General features: G+C 38.1%; 1 protein-coding gene across 11 annotated transcripts in view; it reads right to left on the reverse strand.

Annotated features, from left to right (window-relative positions):
* Positions 1-679: 679 nt before the first annotated feature.
* The window catches only part of MOS14 (ARM repeat superfamily protein), a 69,045-nt gene continuing 46,579 nt past the window's right edge, over positions 680-23,145 (reverse strand). For all 11 annotated transcript variants that reach the window (XM_088867765.1, XM_088867763.1, XM_088867766.1 and 8 more), the window contains 10 exons: positions 4,182-4,305; positions 3,972-4,053; positions 3,799-3,887; positions 3,641-3,715; positions 3,460-3,514; positions 2,697-2,816; positions 2,486-2,578; positions 2,146-2,291; positions 1,700-1,877; positions 680-1,293 (listed from right to left, as the gene is read on the reverse strand). In XM_088867765.1, the coding sequence (XP_088723891.1) occupies positions 1,015-1,293; positions 1,700-1,877; positions 2,146-2,291; positions 2,486-2,578; positions 2,697-2,816; positions 3,460-3,514; positions 3,641-3,715; positions 3,799-3,887; positions 3,972-4,053; positions 4,182-4,305 (1,241 nt within the window). In that variant the 3' untranslated portion in view covers positions 680-1,014. The remainder of the gene's footprint in view (positions 1,294-1,699; positions 1,878-2,145; positions 2,292-2,485; positions 2,579-2,696; positions 2,817-3,459; positions 3,515-3,640; positions 3,716-3,798; positions 3,888-3,971; positions 4,054-4,181; positions 4,306-23,145) is intronic.

Consider the following 23,145-nt stretch of genomic DNA (forward strand, 5'->3'; position numbering starts at 1 on the left):
AAATACAAATTCACAAGTATTTCCAATTTCAAAATTTAAAATATTTTCAGAGCTCACATTCTTGGTTCTGAAGCATATAGATGAGGTCCCACATTAGTAACTTTGTAATGTTCGATCACAGTAGATATGAGACATAAGCATGCCTTTAGATAATGTAAATGGAGAGGGAAGTGCCTTACACTTTCTAATATTTAACAATAGCTTCATGCTCTATATTTTATATAGTTATTATGACTAATTTTATTATTTTTTCTACGTCCCATTAAGCTCAAATTTTGGTCATTGATATTTGTCACTATAGTAAAAATACTGTAATTTTTTTACATAAAAGAAACCAAAATACCCCTAAACTTCAAATTTTCAAGGGTGCTTTTGGTCATTTTATTTAGTTTTATATTTTTGGTATTTTAATAAATGTCGGATGGTGAGGAGTATGACCTCAATCTGTAGATAGAACATAGAATTAAAATACAATACATTATTAAAAAGTGGGATTTAGAGGTAAAATAGAAAAGGAAAAAAAATATAGAAATATACAGAATTTTTTATATTTCAATAACAAAATGGTGACCACCTTAGAAAATTTCCATTCAAAGAAAACACAACATAGACATTTAGAAAGAAAATAAGAAAATATCTTAAGGTGAAAGTTGAATAGCAAGTTACTTTCGGCCATGCAAGAAGAAATTGGCCATTCCAATGAATGACAAATATATAATACAAGTTTAACATCTTACACTTCTTTTTGAAATACGTCAAAATGAACATGTGTATGCTGATTGTAACATTAAAACAATAAATTAACCAATATAAACACGACAAAGCCCCACACATGACACAGGCGAGTAAAATAACCATGTGAACTTTTCCCTATGATACAATCTCCAAGTAACCGATTCCCTCTCTCTCTCTCTCTCTCTCTCTCTTCCCTGAGGGCCTAAAACCCTGCAGGACTGCACTGCTTCTCCTCCCCGACACAAATAACAAAAGCCGAAAAACAAAAACAAACTCATGCTAAGAAACTGCTGCAAAATTTAGTTCCAAAGGTTTTAGGGCTCCCTGTACAATGTCTTGCACAGTTCTATTTCGGCGACAAATCTCTGAAAGCTCCTCCAATGGTTCCAAGAGCTCTGACAACACGGCGCCCTTAGCAGCCTGAGACAATGCATTTAGGAATCTCGAGCTTTCGACCTCTGTTATAGCATTGGATGGTATGAAAGAAACAGCTTCTTTTGCCCACTCCAACACCTTTGCACCATAGGTCCTTGTAAGCGAAACCAACACATATGTCACCTGCAAATATGTAATAGTCAGACCCCATTCAAAGGTTCAACCATCATGCAAGTTCAGATCAGTCGAACCCCATTGAGAAATTTGAAGAATTTCTGCTCACAGATTTATAATGATTTACACCCCAATCTACTTTTTGAAAGTAACAGGACCCCATGGAGATCACGAGAGTGCAGAATCATACAACCTTAATTCACTATTTTCGCACTCCATTCAGAGAACTGAACAAATTATGAGGGTGTAAATTTATGATGAATTGAAGATCAAACATAATTTTTGTTCTTTTGAAAATGCTAATGATCAAACACAATTTATTTCATTTTTGGAAAACCAATCACACCCCATTGAGAGGTCTAAACAACTTATGAGAGCAAAAATAATCTGATTGGAGGCTTTTGGCTAGACCAACCTCTTCAAGCCGAGATGTTGGGAGTGCACCCGTTAATGAGGCTATCAGTATTCTAGTGAGGCTTGCACCTCTTGGAATTACCACGCTGTCAATAGTGGAGCGATACTGCTCCCCAGCAGTAGAATTTGTGAGATCAAAGACGTCAGATAAGAATGTCAAGATCGACATGCAAGCTTCTCTGTAGATCAGGGTACAGTGCAGATCAATAAGAAAAGGCTCCAACAATAAAAAGTGTACACCAAAATTAAAGATTCAAGCTAGTTGCATTTGTAATGGAGATTAATTAGCAAACACAGGAAGCCAATTCCTCTTGAGGTTTACTTTTGGAAGCATGAAATGATAAAGCCGCATGAAATGATAAAGCCACTTCTACATAAGGATTTTCATGAATGAAAAACCTGGTTAGCTGCCACTACAGACTTGCTAAAGACTTGGCTGAATGTTACCTGTGTTGTACGGTGATACCGATCATTGAGCAGTCAACCAATGGTGGAAAAGCAGGGGAGAGAACAATGATATGTGGGCAGTAACGCATGCACCTTGATGCCAACAAATAACAATCATCTGCTATGTCTGGTCGAGCAGTAAAATCCTACATAAAAGAACATCACAATGATACATATTCATGAGCACTTTCACAAGGTCAACTATCCACTGAAACTCACTAGAGACTTTCATTAGAGGAAACTCATGCAAGATAATATAAGAGGACCACTTGAAGCAAGCGAAGATGCATAAGGTAAAGATGCATAAGGCAAAGATGCATAAGGCATTCTGGTTGAATACCTTTATACTCCTTAGTAGATGTGTTGTATGGCCAAAAAGTGCCTTTATTAAGGAGCCGAGGTAAGTTGCACAAGTTGGATCAGAACCAAATATCTGTTTGTGAAATATAATGTGGTCAACAAGGCATGCTATAAACCTTTCTTTTGATAAAAGGTACGTGATAAACCTACAACGAATGTAACCTATGGTGCTCAAAATATTCTCAACAAACCTTTATAACTTCACTTGAAAGATAAAGGAAGCATGATTGATGATGCTGTTGATACTTGTCTTGGACCGCCTCCAACATAGCTCCAATCGTTACCCCCATGAATCTTCCAGAAGTCCGCACCTTAAAGACATCACATTGCTTTTGTTATTATGTCCAAATAACGAACTTATATCAACTAAATCACAACATGCATGACTTCCCTCAATAATGCACATATATATCCATAAGATTATGGTTCCATACACACTATATGATATAGTGCACTATTCATGTTAGCATATTGATCAAGAAGAGAATTTTGAATTCAACTTTTGCAGTAGTTATGCAAAATCAATGGCTTGGGTGCGGACATGCCCAAGTAACTTGGACCCGGGATAGTTCCATGTCCAGATGAAAAAGCGTGAAAATTGGGATTGTTACATGTCCAGATGAAAAGGCCTGAAAATTGGGCGAATCAACCGAGCTTCAAGTCCTACGTTTGTTATTTAGCCAGAATTGGACCGTCAACTTGGCCAATTCTGTGGATGACCCAGGCTCAGGACCCTAGTGAGTCCAAACCCATCTTCGTTTACAAACACTGATTTGGACACAGAAATCAATACATAATGCTTCCCACATCAATGATGTAATCGTCCTAGTTTTCAAAAATGTTTATGCCTATAAAGCATCTTCTTATAGGTGATGCAGCTACAGGAATATGTAACGAATGAAAGCACATGAAATGTATGTAACATTTGCAAATATCCATCACAAAAATTCTTACAGCATATTTGGAAGCCTTGCATAATGATTCCATTGTCCGCATATCCCAAGCACGGCTGTAAAGTAAGACAAGTCGAAAGTTATATTTCAAGAAGATATGGATACTTATAACATATAATGAAGTATGACTTATTAGTTATTCTTGAACATTGCAGGAGATTTTTTATTCTTAAGTGTCTCACTTATCAAATATCGCTTTGAATATTGGCCAGAGTCTCTGAAATGCATCTGCCACAGCCTCAGGATGACTTACATACCTGAAGTCAATGAACTTATTATCATCCTTCCATACAAATAAGACGCTCTAATTTAGGACGCATACTAGGCATTTCATATTTACCGGAAAATGTTTGAAAGACGATCAATATGAACAGTAAACTGTCTTGCAGTAATTTGTTGGGAAGAATCCATGGCCTGACCAATCAATTGCTGAAATGGCAATAAAGGATAGTAAACACCCATCCAGAGTATCAGTAAAAGCATCTCCTAAAAAATGGCACTATTGGCACTGACCTGTAAAGGAGTTACAGCTGGTAGGCACAACGCTTCAACAGCTTTTTTCGCATGGTCTGGTGGCAGTTCTGTGATAACCATACTGCATGGAAGAGTAGATGTATACCATTTAAAATGTTAGTAAAGACATAATATGCCAATGGCAGGGTTTGTGAGTAAGTCTTCCGATATCCCCGCAAAAAGTTTACAAAACCACACTCTGGGGAGTACCTCAAAGCTTCCACTAAATGCAATGAATCCTCGGTGGACAGTTTGTAACCGCCTTCCCCACTGACCGCCCTATGATAGATTTGAAAGAGGCCATCTAATGATCCACACAACTTATCTCGGCATGCTGACAGTCCAAAAAAACAACAGTTACTAACAGTAGACAACTACTTGAGGACAGATGTGACCCAAAAGGGCATATTTGTCGTTTATGTATACTTTTATCCTTTTTTTATGTTATATTTATGTAGAACTCGTATAAGGACTTAAGTGTACAATGTAAAGAGTCCGCGGACAGATTTTCTACGAATACAAAGTATATGAAATGGTGCTGGTTACAATTGTTGTTCCGTGACTCTATCCCTTTTCTTTTTTGTCATTCTCTTTCCTTTCATTATTGTAGTGTGGGCTAGTATCAACTCAACCTGTTCTCATCGAATAATCTATTACAACATGGTATCAAGGTAGGGTCATACACTCACAGCTTCCACTTAAATATTTGCTCAAAGCTATGCATCAAATGAGCAGATCTAGCCCATATACCTTAGGGTTTATTCCATATATGTTGAAAACTATTCTAAATCCGAATTGTATTAGGATTTGGAATCACAGAATCGCGGCCAGCTAGAAGATTTCTGTTTCCGGAACAAATGTCTGTACAAGAGGAATTGTGGGAAACGAGATTCCTATTTTATAGGAAACGCGATTCAACCAAAATGGAATCGAGATCCCTACCTAGATGGAACCAAGATTCCTAGCTCTATGAAATCGAGTTTCCAACCGATGTGGAATCGACCAATATGTCAATGAGATTTTTCCAATTACAGAATCAAGATTCCTAGGCATTTCGAATCAAGATTCATACCAGTTCAGAATCGAGATTTGACCCACATTGGAATCGAGATTTATAGTAGTTTGGATTCGGGTTTTAACCCATCTGGCAATCGAGATTTGTAATCCTCTTATAATCAAACATCAAGCAAACACATGGATACTTAGCTCTAATTTTTTGTTCTACTAGGCAATGAAGCATTACCAAACCATTTATAAGGTCTTACCAAAGCAGTAGTCCGATAATGCCATCCAAAATTAAATTATGTAACAAAGAGTTTCAGGGGCAATCTTTGATCAACTTAGCACACATGTATGTGTACATTATTTTTTAATTTCTAGACTTACAATCTCTCTAATGGATCATTACAATGCACGGTTAATGAAATCAGTCTATAAAGAATATAGGCCACTTGATTTTATTGGTCATTTGCTGTCAAAAAATATCACATAAAGATGATTGCATCTTGTAACTAGAGATTGGGTCTTGAGTAATTTGATGCTTTGATATCGTAAACATTACTTGTCCAAAACAAAGAGAGGTTTGACATAGAAAACATCATTTCTCTAAAAATAAAAAAAAATAAAAAATAAAAAAATGAGTGCAAATCTCGTACGTATTGAGGGCTTTGTGCCTTGTGATATGAAGGTCAAGATGTGGAGTGTTTAAATTTTAATGCCTGAAGGACCAAATTCTCTTGAATTTAATGCTCCAATGCGCTAGTTATAGCTACCTTTGTTAAACTGCAAATGACATTAGAATCATACATGTTGAGTATCTGTAAGTCTAAAACTATGCATTTGAAAGTTGATTCGAGTTATCAATACTTCAGCATTGCTTCCATCGGATTACCATTTGAAGCACCTACAAACCATGTGAACTAATATCCTCCATTGGGGTTTGCAAATATCTGAAATCAGAATCCATAAATATTTGAGGTGAGATTGCACGTACAATGAATCCTAAATTTGTGTACCAAGGAACAACAATCCCTTGATTCCACCCAAATAGTTCACATCGAGATTCTATGAAGGTCGAAGCAAGATTCCATGTTGATTGAATCACAGTTCCCGGCACCTACGAATCGAGGTACTTAATGCTGTGGATTGTGGATTCAAAACCAAAATGAATAAAGATTCATTACATGTGGAGTCAGGAATCAACAAATGTAGAGTCAAGATCAATAAATATTAGAATCAAGATTCCAAAAAGTTGGGACCAAGATCCCAAAAATAATGGGATCGAGATTCCAAAAAGGTTTGAAATGAGATTCCTAAATTAAGGAGTCGAGATTCCCGAGTTCCTGAAATGGATTTTGTGAAAATTCCTCGTTGGATTCACCGAATCAAGGTTCCAAACAAGAATCGTGACCTCAAATATGGTTTATTAAAACCTGCCATGGCCAACCTCTCCTTTACGTCCTGCCTTATTTATCAGCATGGTTGGAACACCAATTTATTGAGGAGGAAATCCTTAGGGAAATTAACGACCTCACTTCGGATCGAGCCGTAGGACTTGATGCTTATCATGTTGCTCTTTTCAAATCCTTGCCTTTTTTGAGAAGTTTTACTCCCAAGGGATCATCTATAAAGCCATGAATGCAACATTCATAGTGCAGGTACCTAAGATGGAAGGGGCCAAAGAACTCAAAGATTTCAGGTCCATTAGCCTGATTAATAGCTCATATAAGATCTTGTCTAAGGTCCTAGCATCTTGACACAAGGGTGTCCCCGGCTGGGTCATCTCCCCAACTCAAGGGGCTTTTGTTAAGGATCGCCAGATCCATGATGGGGCTCTAGTAGCGCACGAGTGCATTCACTCCCGTCATTTTTCCAAAATCCCAAGCCTAGTCATCAAACTTGACTGGGAGAAAGCCTCGATTGGGAGAAAGCCTAGGATCGCATAGACTGAAGCATCCTCAATGAGACCCTCCTCAGAATGGGCTTCAATGCATGGTGGAAAAGGTGGATCCAGGGATGTATTTCTAATCTCTTTTTCTTAGTGCTCATCAATGGTTCCCCTTGAGGTTACTTCCCGGCATCAAGAGGCCTTCGCCAGAGCGATCCTTTGTCCCCTTTCCTCTTTGCTATCATAGCTGAGGTCTTTAGTGCTTCCATCTCTAAGGTGGACTAAGCGAGCCTTCTCACAGGATTTCATATAGGAAGGCTAGGATTTGTCATCTCCCACCTTCAATATGCAAATGAAACACTTCTTTACTACGATGCCTCCCAGCAACAGGTCGATTACCTCCTCCTCTTTCTCTAATACTTCGAGTTGACCATTGGTTTTAGAGTCAATATGGCAAAATCTAAGATGATGGGGATATGCATCAACAACCAGTTAGTTCAAAGCCTTGCTGGCAGGTGGGGCTGCTCGGTAGACAACCTCCCTTCTACTTACTTGGGACTCCCTCTATGCCTCGGAATGTCGAGACTCAACAAATGGAGCTTCATCATCGACAAGTTCGGCCAGAGGCTCGCAGGCTGGAAAGGGAGGTTTCTCTCCTCTGCCAGCAGATCTCTCTAATATCCCCTTGTTTCAAATGTGCCTCTTCCAAATGCCTGCCTCTGTTGCTGCTAGCTGGAGAAACTCATGAGGGACTTCACGTGGTCGGGAGGAGGGCACAAGTTCCATCTCATCTCTCGGGCTTAGGTGTGCAAACCCAAAGCATAAGGAGGTCTGGGCATTCGTAGTCTTAAGTTTAACAATACTGCACTATTGAGGAAATGGTGGTGGTGTTATGCCACGCAACCCAATCATCTTTAGAGAGGTTATTCGTTGCAAATACTGCCTTGGGAATCATGCTTGGCTCCCAACATGCAGGGGTAGTGGTAACATCTAAGGCTTTTGGAGGTCCCTCCTCTACAGCCGCAACCTCTACCAAAATCAGATATGTTATCGCCCGAGGGAGGGGAACATGATCTTGTTCTGGTCCATCACTTGGGTAGGACATGCTCCACTTAGGAACCAGTTCCCAAACCTCTTCCTCCTAGCCCGAGATTCCCACTCTACTGTGGCCGATAACCTTGTCAGATCAGGGCCTGCCAGAATATCGAACCCCAACTTCTGGAGGCCCCTTGCAGACATGCAGGACCATGCGCATCATACCTTCACGGAAGCCAACGAGGTTACCGACGATTTAGCTACGAATGAGCAAGACTTAGCTACTCCATGGGGATTATTGGCAATTTTTGAGCACGTAGTCCCCGTTCTTGTTTACAGTTTTTTCTCTGTTCTTGTTGTAGAGCATTTTTTGGGCCCTAAAAGGGTTTTTGTACAGGGCACCCAAGACCTCGGTTGCGTATTTTTTGCATACGCTCATGGTTGTATATCCCTTTATTACTTCGTACAATAGTCAACATAATTAAAAGAAAGAACAAAACAAAAGAGCAGTTTTGTCAACCATCTTATGCACAAGCTTTCAACTGCAAAAGTTATTTTTTGTGGCATAATCTAGAACTGATGCCATCTCTAAGGGCTGCAGCTCTCACCCACACCAACACCTTCAAACCTCAAATTCATTGATGGGTTTGAATATAAAGCTCTTTGAAAATACCACTTTTCTAAAGCTCAATCAAGTCAAACCAGTATTGGGGGAGTTTCATTTTAAGCATTTTAGTACCCTCGAGAAGTCTGGGATCAAAAGAGCATCAGATTTGCATGATCTCTTAGTTTTTTATTGCTGCCCTGCTTCCTCAGCCGATGTTTTAGAGATTGATACAAATGCATGGCATCAAATTGGACTCAAGGCAATGCATCTATGAAAAATGTTTCTGGAACTTTCTTTTCAAGCACATTTATTGTGGTGCAGACCTGTTTCTTGGGGCACTTTGCTGGGTCCACCTTAAAAAAATCCATACCATAGTTTAGTCAAATTACTTCTAGATAACCCAAGTTTGCAAATCTCAAATTGAATGGAAGAATATGTTAGGCAGAGTGTTTGCTCTAGGGTGACATAAAATGGATCATGTAGATGAGATATCAAAGGTCCCTAGTTCTACATACCAATATTCGCTGATTGGAGAGCTAATGATGCCAATAATAACATCATGGTCACTTAGCTCCATGAAACCTGATAGTATGATGTTTTTGAGAATGGCCAAAGACATATGGATGTCCTTGCAGAGCAATGCTCTCAAAAGGTTAATAGCCAATATTCCAAATGCATCGTGCCATAGCATCCTGGCCAAAGAAATATGTCTCTTTCCGCATATATTGGTGTGCTGAGAGAAATGTGGGACGAAATGAGTTACCATGATCGATGTACAGCTGGGCTTAAAGGTATACAACATATGTAGATGACAGTCGAGTCAATGAGCTATTTTCCGGTCTTAATACAGAATGAAAGATTGTTAGAAATCAGATCTTAAAATAAGACCAAGACAAAGTATGGGCTTTGGCTTATTGCTAGAAATCAGATATTAAAATATATGACTAAGACTAAAACCATGCGGTTTGGCTTGAACCAACAGGCAGTAGTTGGCTTATAGCCCACGGGCTTGATTGTAGTATTTGGGCTTATCCCACAGGTTAGGTTGTGGAGTTGAGCCCCAGCCCTCAAAATATTTCGCCTTAGCCCACAGGCTTGGTTACGGAGTTGAACACTGCCCTCAAAATATTTGGGCCTCCTCTTTGCATAGGAAGGCCTAGGAAGCACCTCTGGGACCCCATAGTAGAAAAGTTCCAAATAAGACAAGGAGCATAGAAAGGGAGGTTTCTATCACTGGGAGGTCGTATCATTCTTATCAAAGCTACCCTCTCATCCCAATCTTTCATATATCACTCTTCCAAATGCCAATGTCGATACAGTTCAAACTCGAAAGTCTCGTGAAGAAATTCCTGTAGTTTGAGGAAAATGCAAGAACAGATTCTACCCCATTTCACAGAAGAAAATCTGCTCCTTGAAGAAGGAAGAAGCAATGGGAATCCACAAACTGAAGTACTGAACCTTGCTGTTCTAGGCAAATGGTGGAGGCACTACACTACATAAGACAACCAATTGTGGCAAGGCGTTATACGGGAGATATATGACCTAAATAAGTCTGGCTGGTTTCCTCAGGGCATCCCTTCCCATCACACATCTAGGGCTTGTAAATGCATGGGAAAAGTGCGGCTTTCAGAATACTAACAAGATTCAAAGAAGAAAGCAGTCATAGAATTCACTTTTAGAAAGACCTAGGCCTGGGCAACAAAATTCTAGGAGTTGGTGCCCGAGAATTGCATTAGATCTCGATGCCAAAGTTGCAGGTGCATTCGAAACCCAGGGGGGGACAATGGTATAACTCCCTACCTTTCAAAGAGTTCTTTCAGACTGTCTACTAACTTAACCAATCTGCTACTCCTTCAATGGTTCTTTCTCCCTCTGTGAGGGAAGGGACACTGTAATTTGGAGTCCCACCATTACTGGAATTTCTCAGTTTCTTCTTTTCACAGTGAATTGAGCACAAGCCAGACCCCACCCTGGATAACCAACAAGGTCTAGAGTGTTTCTGTCCCACACAATATTCAAGCTTTCAATTGGATTGTGCTTTCAGATAAGGCACTAACTATAGACCAGCTACAATGGAGGGCCTTTCAACTACCAAACAGATGCATCATGTGTTTGCACGAGTAGGAAAACAACAACCACCTAATCCTCCACTGTGAGGTCGCATCTGATTTGTTGTCTTCCCTCATGAAATCCTTTGACTGGCCTTGTTAGACCCCCAATCTATCAAACAGTTCTGCATAGCCTTTCTTCTCCCCCCTTTCCTAGCGGCATTTTTCTTTTTTGATGTAGTTTGGTGGGGAAGGGATCCCTTACCCATAGTAAGAATGGAACTCAATATGTCATATTGTGGCGTGCCATCACCCTGACCACCTAGCCTTGAGCCCATTCCTGCCGAAAAAGGTTAAGTCAGCTTTGTTTGTTTTTTTTGGGGGACAATCTTCAAGGATTTGAACCCTATCCTCCCTCACCCAAACTGACATATCTAGAACTAAGCCAAAGCCTCCGTTCTGAAGACAATCTGGATCATCTAGAGGGGAAGAAACAATAGCATCTTTGAAGGACAATCTTCAAGCATCCAGTCCCTTCAAACTGCATCAAACCCTTGCACCATCTTTTGAGCCAAAAGTTATAAAGGACTTATTCCTCCTCTTAGTAAACAAACTAGAGTAATATCTTAGTCTATAACCTCTTGCCGACCACTAGGTCAGCATGTGGAGATCCCTGGACCATGATTCCCTGAAACTAAATATCGACGTTTGCTCTCTTAGCAACCCTAGCCTATCCTGGTACGGCAGCCATCTTCTAAGACTCCAAAGCATAGTTGTTGAAAACACTTGAGATTCAAAATCGATTTAGGAACCGGAAGTGTAGAATTACAAGTAGCTAGAAGATTCCTATTGTTGGAATTGTCATCCCTACAATGCTAATTGCAAGAATCAAGATCCCTACTTTATGGGAATGGCGTTCCTATCAAAATAGAATCAAGATTCCTACCTCTTTCGAATCGTGCACCAACCTATTTGGGATTGAGATTCATATATTTTTAACTAAGTTTCAACCCAATTAGAATCGAGATTTCTAACTTCACTGGGTCACTCACCCAACAACTTAAAACCGTAACAAAAATCAATAGGAAATGAGTTTCATAGGACAAAAGGTTCGAGATTCTAGAGTAAACTTAAGCAAAAATTCCTTAGTATCGGAAACAATGTATTGAGCACACTTAGTATTGGAATCAAGGTTCAGTGGACCTAACATTACATTTGAGGTTTATCGAGGTTCTGGATTGAATAAAAAAAGTAAAAATACTTTGATTTGTTAATAATGAAATGTGAAAAATAAGATATTTATTTTAGGTTCTCAGAATTTTGAAATGACGTTAAGTACAGTTAGCTGACATCATAGAGTTCTTAGACAACAATCACATATTATCATCATCATCATCATCGTCAGAGCCTTTTCTCAAGGCTACTCAAATCTTGGTCTCCCATTCTACTCTACTGAGGGCCATACCCTCAGTGAGGCTATAAGTCCCCATATCTTTTCTCGTTACTTCCAACTATGTCCTTTTGAGCACCCTGAACATGGCCAGACGACGTAAGTCTACTTTCTCTCATTTTATCACCTATTGGTGCCACACAAAACATATATTAAATAATAATAAATTCAAAATAACAGAAAGTCACACTGGTCCACTAGTGAATTCGTGATTGTGTTTACAAAACATATAAATATACTTGAAAATGAGATTTGGATATATATACATATATATAGTTAAAAATGAGACTTTCTTTGTGTCTTTGTGATGCTCTATGTTGTAATCTGAATTGAACACGATTCTCTTTCCCCATTATCTTTAACAAGTAACTGCCAAGTTCTAGCACTAGTGAAGTGCAGTATTTGATGTTGAGGAAACTAGACCCCAAAAAAATGGATCGAGATTCTATAAAGGTAGAAGCGAGATTCCATGCTGATCGAATTGGGGTTTCTTGCACCTATGGACCACGGTATTTGATGCCGGGGAAAAAAAAAAAAAATTGAAATTCAAGAAATGCGGAGTCTAGATTCTAGACTTCAAGGAAACAGGTTCTATGAAGATTCCTTGAAGGAAATGCCGAATCTTTACGAAGAAGAATCGCCACTTGGTGTGAGAGATTATGGTAACTATGCTCCAAGGGGACTCAATCCTCTCCTTTTCAAGCTGTATCACTCTATTGTGGCTGAAATAGTCCTCCTTGTTGAAGAATTGAAAATGTTCTTCAGTTTCGAAATGACACCCTTGTAGGCAAAGATATGCGCAGGCTAGATTCTGACTCCCTTGCTAAGGAAGAGACAACACTCCCTTGCTAAGGAAGGGACAGCCAGGCCTCACACTATTGAGTTAGAAGCAGTGATTCAAAAGTCGACGAGTCGAACGTGACTCGCCTGGTTCGACATAGTTTTTGGACACCTCGTGTCAATTCACCTAAAAGACGCAAAAGCGCCCGTGTCTAAAGAGAGTTGCCGAGTTTTAAGCGAAAACACGCCCGTGTACTGTTCACGACTCCGTGAACATTAAAACCCGTGAGAAATCATTGAATCTTGGCATTTTTGGATCAATAATTCATGTAGACGAATCTTTCAGGCTTTTGATCAATAATTCATGTGTTTCTCGTCGTTTTTCACCGTTATAATGGAGATCAAGCTCCATTTTGGATCACAAATTTCGGGTTTTCTCAATAACACAGGTTTTTTAGGTTTTTCCGCCATTCGTTGAATTATAGAAGAAATAAGCCACTATTTTTTATGAAATCAGAGCGTAATTACTCGTGATTATGTTATTCAATAGAAATTGTACACCATTTTTGTTGATTTTGGTCGATTAAAAGTAAAGTTTGGATTTGAAGTCATGGTTTCAGAAAAACAAGTATTTTCCCGCCATTTTATCGGAATCGATCTATTTTTAGCAAATGTTTTGCTCATATCGTGGGGTTTTAGTTCTTTATGATGTTATTCACAAATATTTGCATCTTATTTTCTCTTTTTTGGTCGATTTGTGGTGGATTTTTAATTTTGAGTCATGGTTTTGTCAAGAACAGTTATGTTTTTTTTTTTTTTTTTCGGCCAAACTACAAATTTGAGACGAATTGAACCACCATTATGAATTATTTCAGAGGGTTTTTGAAGGTAATACTGTTCTTCATAGGATTTTGGGTGTAATTTTTCAGGTTAAGCAATTTTTATTGCTTGATTTCTTAAGAAATGGAGTTGTGGCTGCGTTTTTTAAAAAATGAAAATTTGATGATCGATTTTTTTGAAAAATCGTGAAAATCGTGACCAGGTTTTGATTATCATGAGAAATTAAATTGTATTTTTCATTTTATTGTTAAATTTTTAATGCAAAAAAATGTATGCTGATACATAAAATGTATGTATATTCTTGATAAATATTTTATCATTATATTATCTTGAATGACTACATTGTAAATATTATTTGTGGCTTGTATGTATATTCTTGGTATTAAATGTATGTATATCATTGTAAAAAAATCGTGGCATGTATGATAATTATATTATCTTGCATTTTTCAATTTTATTGTTAAATTTTTAATGCAAAAAAATGTATGTATATTCTTGATACATATTTTATAATTATATTATCTTGAAAGGCTTCCATTGATTCCCTTATTGTAATTTTCTTAGATCATGTGTTAACAATGTATATATGTATGTCAATTGTGCGTTTGAAATGAAATTGCTGAGTTTTGTATTGATGTTTGGACTATAACTATGCACAATTGACCAAAGAGTTTTTGTAATTGAGTTGTAGGACTATTTGTGCTCATTTTTATCTTGGGATTGTGCCCATATATTGTTGTATACTCGCTGGAAACTAATTTTAAAAGAGGTTTTGTACGTAGGCTAGGTGGTGCTATCATGAAAACTAGTTATTAAATTAACTTGTATTTTTCAATTTTATTATTAAATTTTTAATGCAAAAAAATGGATGTTGATATATAAATGTATGTATATTCCTGATACATATTTTAAATTATATTATCTTGAAAGACTATATCATTGTAAATATTATTTGTGGCATTGTGAATGACTATATCATTGTAAATATTATTTGTGGCAAACCTCCGTGTAGTGGCACTATGAATGACTATATTATTGTAATTTTTTTTGTTTTCTTGATTCTAAGTGTGACTTGTACAGACTCTTTTTATCTATAATGTTGCATAAATAAATTATTTTTCCCAGTAGAAACTAATTCATGCTTGTCAAAATGAAGATTTGTGACAAGTCCATATGTACTGGCATTGTGAATTACTATACCATTGTAAATATATTTTTGATTGATACTATATCATTGTAAATTTTTTGTTCTATATGTAGTGGTTGATACAAACTATTTTTTATCTATAATGTTGCATGAATAAAATATTTTTGCCAGTAGAACTATTTTGCATTAACAACAAAGATAACTTCATGAACTACCCTTACACATTATCACTACACATGGTGATTATTTTTCATGTTGAATTGTCAGGTTCATTTTTAACCATTTATATATTAAAACAGTTGAACCATGTCAAGATCTCGGGAAGACCCTGCATGTCAACATGGGGTCATACTTGATCCCAACAAAAAAGATAAAATTATTTGTAATTACTGCCAAAAGGTCATAAGTAGTGGGGTACATAGGTTCAACTTGGCAGGGGTTAAGGGAGATGTTTTTGCATGCAATAGTGTCCTAAGTAATGTAGGAAAGCAGATGGCAGCCATTCTCAAAGCTATCAAAGGTAAAAAAATTGCAAAGCAGAGAATGGATGAGGAGATAACTGGCTTATATACGCCATCGAGCAGGATTGATCAAGACGAGCAATATAGTAATGACTTGGAGATGGCCACAAGAATGAGTTTACATGAAACGTACTAGAGGGAAAGCGGGTTTGGAATGCTTGGTGGTTATGACATGGGCATGCATGGTGGGCCTAGCTCAAGCATGCATGACGGGCCAACTCAAGCATGCATGGCGGGCCCAGCTCGAGCATGCATGACGGCCCCAGCTCGAGCATGTATGACAGGCCCAGCTCGAATATGTATGGAGGGGTTGGTGGCAATATGTATCCAGAGGCACCGAACGTTGAAGAAATTGTTCCTGGCTTCGCTAAGAGCACTAGTATTGCAGGTCATGGTCGTATAGACCCATTTCTCTCAAAGCCCCAAGTCACATCAGATGACCTCAAAGGCATGGTGAAAGGTACAAGGAACATGTTGGGCAGATATGTTGGTAAACGATTCTACGATAAAAGGATCCCCTTTGATACAACCAATAGCCCATATTTCCCACCTATGGTCAATGCAATCCAAAGAGCCGGGCCCTGGGTAAACCCTTGATTGCATATAAGCTCAGTGGGCCGATCTTGAATGAAGAGGCGGAAGAAGTTAGGAAGTGGATTGAAGAATATAAACAGGGTTGGCCAAGAACATGCATTACTCTCATGAGTGATGGTTGGTTGAATAAAGTTAGCAAAAATGAATATCTTAACTTCTTGGCCTATTCCCCAAAAGGTACAGCCTTTTTGTCTAACAAAGACGTCTCCGGGAAAAAGAAGGATGCAAACTTCATGGTACAACTATATGACCAGATAATGGAGGAGGTGAGAGATAAGCATGTGGTCCAGTTTATTACGGACAATGCACGTGCTTGTGTTTCTGCGGGCAGCAAGTTGATGGATAAGAGAAGCATCTAATATGGACCCTGTGTGCTGCACACAACATCGATCTTATGTTAAAGGAGATCGGTGAGATCAAAATTGTGAAAGAGACTCTACAGGAAGCGAGGTTGGTGTCAAGATTTATATATAACCACTCAAAAATCTTATTTTTGTTCAGAGAACAATCAAAGAAAAAAGAGATAATCAGGCCTGCCATAACCCGTTTTGCGACAGATTACTTGGCTGTGGACTCCATTCGGGAATCCGAAGCTACATCGAAGAGATTGTTTACCAGTGAAGAGTGGTCAAATAACCGCCTCTCGAAGTCCATTAATGGGCTAAAAGTGGAGGGCATAGTCATAGATAGGAGGTTCTGGTCACGATATTCCAATATCGTAGAGGCCACTGCCCCTTTGGTTACGGTGTTAAGAATGGTGGATGCTGACAAGAAACCTACCATGGGCATCATTTACGAAGGTATCAAGCGGACCAAATCAGTTATTGAGAAGAAGTGTAGTTTCACTAGTAAAGTGATCGAGATTATAAAGAGAAAGTGGAACACCAAATGTGGCCGTCCAATTCATTATGTAGGTACACACACACACACACACACACACACACATATATATATATATATCCTTAGAATGCTTAATTCTAAAATATTTTCTTAATGAAAATTTAAATGACCTTTTTCTATTTATGTATTTTCTAGGTTACTACTTCAACCCAAAATTTTTCCATTTGGCACCTGAACATCCCCACAAGATTATGGAAGGGGTCAGATACATTATTGCCAGGCTGAAGAGAAGCCATCGAAACCAGGTAGCGGCAATACAGGAGGTAATATTTAATATTTGGGTAATAACTTCATTTGAGGAATAACTAATGCACTAAAACGAAATATTTTGTTTTAGCTTTCTATGTATAGGGATGCTGTAGGATCCTTCGAAACTAGACTTGCTGGGAATTCTCATATTAAGATGGACAAGGTTAACCCCTAACTAATATTTTGTTCTTTCATATCTTTAATCTTATGAATTGTTTTTTCCCTTACAATGCTTTTTGCATTTTAATCCAGCTGAATGGTGGGAGATATATGGTAGTGATGCACCTCACCTAAGGAGGATAGCAATCAAGGTGCTCTCCTTGAAATGTTTTGCTACTGGGTACGAGCGAAACTAGAGTAAGTTCCAATGGGTGCAAACTACTAGGAGGAATTGACTCGCTTCAGAGAGGCTTCATAAACTAGTCTACGTTCATTGCAACTTAAACCTCTGAGAGCGACAAATAAGAAGGAAGCTTGAAGACTACGGGCCGATAGACTTGGACACAATATTTGTCACAGACACATCAGAACAATGGGTAGTAGAGGAAGAGGAGCCAGTGTTGCACAAGAGAGCATTCCTTGAGGCTATCGGTGAGGTAGATCTTGAAGAAGGTGATGAGCAACATGAAGGAGGAAGCAGCCCACCAACATATCCACAATTCGTCGGAGATGTCAGTGATATTGCACTTAATGAGGGAGAGTGGGAAGGGGGTATAAGGGAAAATGAGAGAAATGATGATTCTGAGGCCACCCTATCCCAACCAAATTATTCACTTCCTGAGTACCAACAGTAAGAGGGTAGGGACGAGCACGACAGTGTAGGTAAGCATGAAGGATGAACAAGCTTCGAGGATTTTGGATTAGGAGTGCGACAAAACACTAACACTCAGGGATTTGGGTATAGTTAGGTGCCCACTAATTTGGATGATTCGTTCCTAGATCGAGTCAATGAATTGACACGTGAATTCAATCAATGGTACCAGCGTGACCAAGATGAAGAACAACGTCGTCTTTCATTTTATTATTAAGTCGTATTTTACGAATTGTATGCTTTATTGTAGTCCATGTATGATGATATACTTCATCCATGATAATTCTATGCTTGTCCTTTTGTGTGATGTAAATTTAATGGTTAACAGTAGTTCATGCAGAGAAATAACATCTCAATATTCGCATATTGATGCAAAAAAATGAAGGTTCTTAATGGAGTACCCCCATTTCTTATTGGATTCCTAAAAATCATTTATAATGAATTTTAATAATTTTTTTGCATTTTTTTTAAGGCTAAATCCGATCGATTCCCGATTCAGATCGCTAATTCACCGATCCGGATGGGTTTTTGATATGCTCGATCCGGGGCACCGATCCGTTTTTTAAAGCACTGGTTAGAAGGCATCTGATACCCTAGTGAGATCACCTCTCTCTCTCTCTCCCCTCCCAAAATCTCATTCTGTATCTCTTTATTTCCTCCTTACTAACTCTATTTTTCTCCCTTCTTTCCTCTACCTCATCTCTCTTCTTCCTCTAATTCCCACTTTTTAGCTATAGTAGGGTTGTCCATCTTTAGTGCAAGTATTGAGTCACAGTCCAATTTTTTGTATATGGGTCTTGTAGATTCCCCGTTTTTATAACTATATATTTACAGAGCACTGACCTATAGGCTGTACCCATCCCTTGGTTGCAAGTCAATGTAATATCCTACTATGATAGTAATCGTCATATATTTACTCAAAAGATTAGGGCGAAAAAAGGAAATCGGATCTTAGCTAAAGAAACTTCAATTTGTAATCACCTTCAATGAGAAGGGAGTAGGAAGTTGAGTCACCCAAAAAATAGTAGGTAAGCACCCCACTAGAGCAATAGATAGCAAAAACACCATTACAAGTGAAACTCAAGAAAAGGCAAAGCTCAGAGGCATCCAACCAAGAGAAGTGTCCAATGAAAAAGAAACTTGACTGCAACTACTGCAAAACGGCCATCACAAGGACAAGCATTGGTCTTTACATGGTCAACCTTCCAATGCTAGTACAGCCAACTACTCAAACTATTGATCTCACTATTACATAGATTCTTCAATGCCTTGGGAGACTAGAATGTAATGCACGTTCGGCCCCTCAAGTAGTACATAACTCACATTCTCTTCTCTCAAACCCACCACAAACTGAATATTTGATTCTGGAGCTACTGGCCATATGATAGGTAAACCGACTTTAGCAATCCGAGCTCTCAAAGTGGAGCATGCAGATTTATCCCCAATAGTTTCTTTATCAAATGATCTTCATTCATTCCCTGCTAACCTTCTCTTTATTTGTAGCATTATTAGGACTAGAAACCGCTCCATGACATTTTATCTTATACATTGTATCTTTCAGGATTTGAGAACTATCGAGTGCGAAAGGTGAAGGTAGGGAGTCAAATGGTATATACTTGTTTGATAGATGTTTATGGCTTCTACCACGACAAGAAAGGAGGGGGAGAAGTTACTTCATACTCGTTTAGGACACCCATTAAACTTTGTTTCACATTTCTTGAATTAAACTAAGTCTTTGAATAATTGTGAAGTGCATCAGTTGTCCAAACAACTTTATATTCATTTTTTCATGATAAAAGTCCATATAATAAACTATTCGATGCATTCAAATGATATTCATTTCTATCATGCTGAAGTCCACATTATAACTATTTTGTCAGAATCTCCTATTCCTTTATTTAGTTTTATTGATGATTGTTCTTGTATTACATGGATTTACCCTATCAAATCTAAGATGAAGTAGTATATGTGTATTAAGCTTTTCATAAAATGATTAGACTCCAGTACAATGCTAGACTTGTGCATTCTACGTCTCGATAACGGAACAAAATTTGTCAATTGACACATGGCTAAGTACCTTGAAGGAAATAACATTTGTCATTAAACATCAAGCCCTTCTACACTACAGGAGAATGGTGCTGGAGGTACCTAGGGGCATTTTATTTACTATGATTGAGCCTAAGATTTATTGTTGTTTTGTTGTATCTGTTGCACCCTGCAAAACAAATAGTTTGTTCACTTAGGTTTCACGTCGCATTTCACCATTAGAAAAGACGACTGGAAACATCTTAAGGTCATCGGGTGTGCATAAGTTAGAACCTAAATCATTCATGCTAATTTTTTTAGGATATTATTCCACTCAAAAAGATATAAATATTTTGATACTACAAAGATTACTACGTTTTGCATAGATTTCATATTTCTCTAAGGATCCCAATCATCATCTCATATGTTTGAGGATCATATCATTTAACCAGTTTCTACCACGCCATCTGCACCACAAAAAGTCAGTTGCCACAAATATGGAGCCTCCTCCCCATCCAACTTACAGTGAAAGATTAATCCTACTAATGAACAACCTGCAGATTCATAAGACGGAATGTCTTCGACAACTCTCAGCAATCAGATCACAACCCAGGTACTTCCCTATTAGGCTTTGATCTATCTATTGCTTTGGAAGATGGAAAAGGAACCCTCATCCAATTGAGATATTTGTTACCTACTGATATTTGTTACCTACTCAGCAATGTTTTCTTCCTCGCGTTGTGCTTATCTCTCTTCTATCAACTTTGTTTCAAAGCTAAAGACCTTCTACAAAGCAATTACCAATTCCAAATGGAGAAATGCCACCAAAGAGGAGACAAAGGCACTTGACTTGGGATATGGTTCCTTTATCTAAAGGAATTAAACTGCTCCTAAATAGCACCATTGATTGGTGCGAAGCCAGACTCGTGGCCAACGGATTTAACAAGCATGAATTGATAACCATGAGATATTTGCTCCTATCGCTCGGATGGGAACTCTTTGGGTCCTTTTTCTATTGCTTTACAAAAATAGAAACTGGGAATTATTCCAATTGGATGCTAATATGCCATATTCCATGGGGATCTCCAGAAATAAGTCTACACGCGGTGCCCACCAAATCTTGCTACCAAGGCACTGTCAAGCCTTGTATGTCACCTCACAAAAGCCCTCTGTGCATGTTTGAGAGATTCAGTCAAGTGATGATATGCACTTGATATACATGTAGCTTCTCAGGTTGTTCCACGTTTGTAAAGGTATAGAGGTAAGCGACTATAATTCACTTATACATTGATGCACTGAGAATGATACAAAATAAATCCAAAAATTAAGGAGTATCTGCACACCAGTTCGATATTAAGGATATGGGAGTGCATAAATACTTTGTGGGCATTGAGGTTGCAAGTTCATAGAGAAACTTTTATATCCCAACGTAGGTAAACATTGGATCTTTAAGAAAACAACAAATTTGGCAGCTCATCCCATAGACTCTATACCAGAACTCAATTCTGGTACATTAGGATGTTGAATACTACCAGTGATTAGTTGGCCGCGTAATCTATTTGATCATTACTCGTTGCGTAATCTATTTGATCATTACTTGCCCCGTCATCATGTTTGTGGTTAGCTTAAAGAGCCAATAGAGCATGCTCCACGCACTAGCCAATCTTCACATAGTCACTCGCATCATTTGCTGATTAAAATAAACTCCATGAAAGGAGATACTTGGGTCACAATGCTTGCAGTGATCTATATGAACATACCGATGCAGATTAGGCAATATATCCTCTCGATAAGCGATCCACCACTGGCCATTGTACTTCTCCCAGGGCAATCTTGTTATATAGTGTGGCAAATAGAGAAAATGTTATGGCTCGCTCTACTGAGGAATTGGAGTACAAATTTTGGCATCATCTTCATGTGAGCTAGTATGGTCGAAAGCACTTCTTAATGATGTTGGTTTTCCTTTGAACGGGTGAGGTCTATCCCACTCTATTGTGATAATCAGGCTGCGATCCACATAGCAACCAACCTAGTATTCCACGAGTGAACTTAACACATTAAAGTTGATTGTCACTACATGTGTGACAAAGTAACTTCAAGGATTATATCTTCTCCTAATGTGAGAGACTCTAAACAGCTTGCAACCAATTATACTAAAGAAGCCGGCCGGGGAAGGTTGTGAAAACTTAATAGTAAGGGGTCCCATAAGGGCACCTTTGTCCTTTATGTACACTTTTATACTATGCTTGTATTATATTTGTCCACAGCTCATAAACCAACTTATGCGTACAACATAAAATACATGAAATGGCAGTGGAACAATAGTTGTTCTTTTTTTGGGTCTTATTTCTCTCCTTCAATATTGTTGTGTGAGCCAGCAGCAGTTCAACCCTTTCTCATGAAATAAAATATTCTAAAATTGTACCTTTCTTAATTGGTAACTGTTTTACAAAGGAGACAACTATTCATTCTCGAGACTGCAGATTACTAAGCATGCATATTAAGCCAAACTGGGCATGGTAGAGATCTTCAATCCTCAGAATTTGATTGAAATACTACATAAAAAACAACAAGAGAAGGGAAAATAATCGTGTTTTTCTTACAAAAAAAGAAACAAAAGAATAATCATCATTAGCCAAAATGAAAAGAAATCTTCAGAAATAAAAAGTATGTTGTATACAAAACAATGGCAGCAGAATGCAAATTTCTTGTAAGACATGCTGAAAAATTCAGAAATAAAAAGTATGTTGTATAGAAAACAATGGCAGCAGAATGCAAATTTCTTGTAAGACATGCTACTAGACATATGTCTACTGTATGAACAAACTTACTCTCGGATATGAGAATCCAAAAATGCAGTTGGGTGAAACTTGTCGAAGGATGTCCACTAAATTCTAGTCTCAATAACCTTCTTCTGATATATTTATGTGAAAATGCATCTTTAGAGTGAAAGCATATCATCATTAATTTAGAGTAACATCGTAAAAAATAGAGACTAGCCACTACCTCGATAGGAAACGTACGAAAAAGTTTTACAACTTTCTTCCTTTTCCTTTCAACTGCCAACTGAAATTTCAGCAATTGATAGATCTACAATAATTTGGTTCTCATCAGAGTAAAATCACAAAGTATTCCAACCCCAGAAAATTGTGTTCTGATGGAGGTGTCATGAGGATAGCAGTTTATGACTGCAAGGATATCAACAAGTAGTTTATCATCCGTATTGTGTTTTATTTTTCTAATTTAATTGATTTTTATTAACTGTATCATAATGTATTGG

The sequence above is a fragment of the Amborella trichopoda genome, chromosome 5, assembly GCF_054954075.1.
Source record: "Amborella trichopoda isolate Santa Cruz 75 chromosome 5, AtrichopodaSantaCruz75HAP2 v2.0, whole genome shotgun sequence".
Taxonomy (NCBI): domain Eukaryota; kingdom Viridiplantae; phylum Streptophyta; class Magnoliopsida; order Amborellales; family Amborellaceae; genus Amborella; species Amborella trichopoda.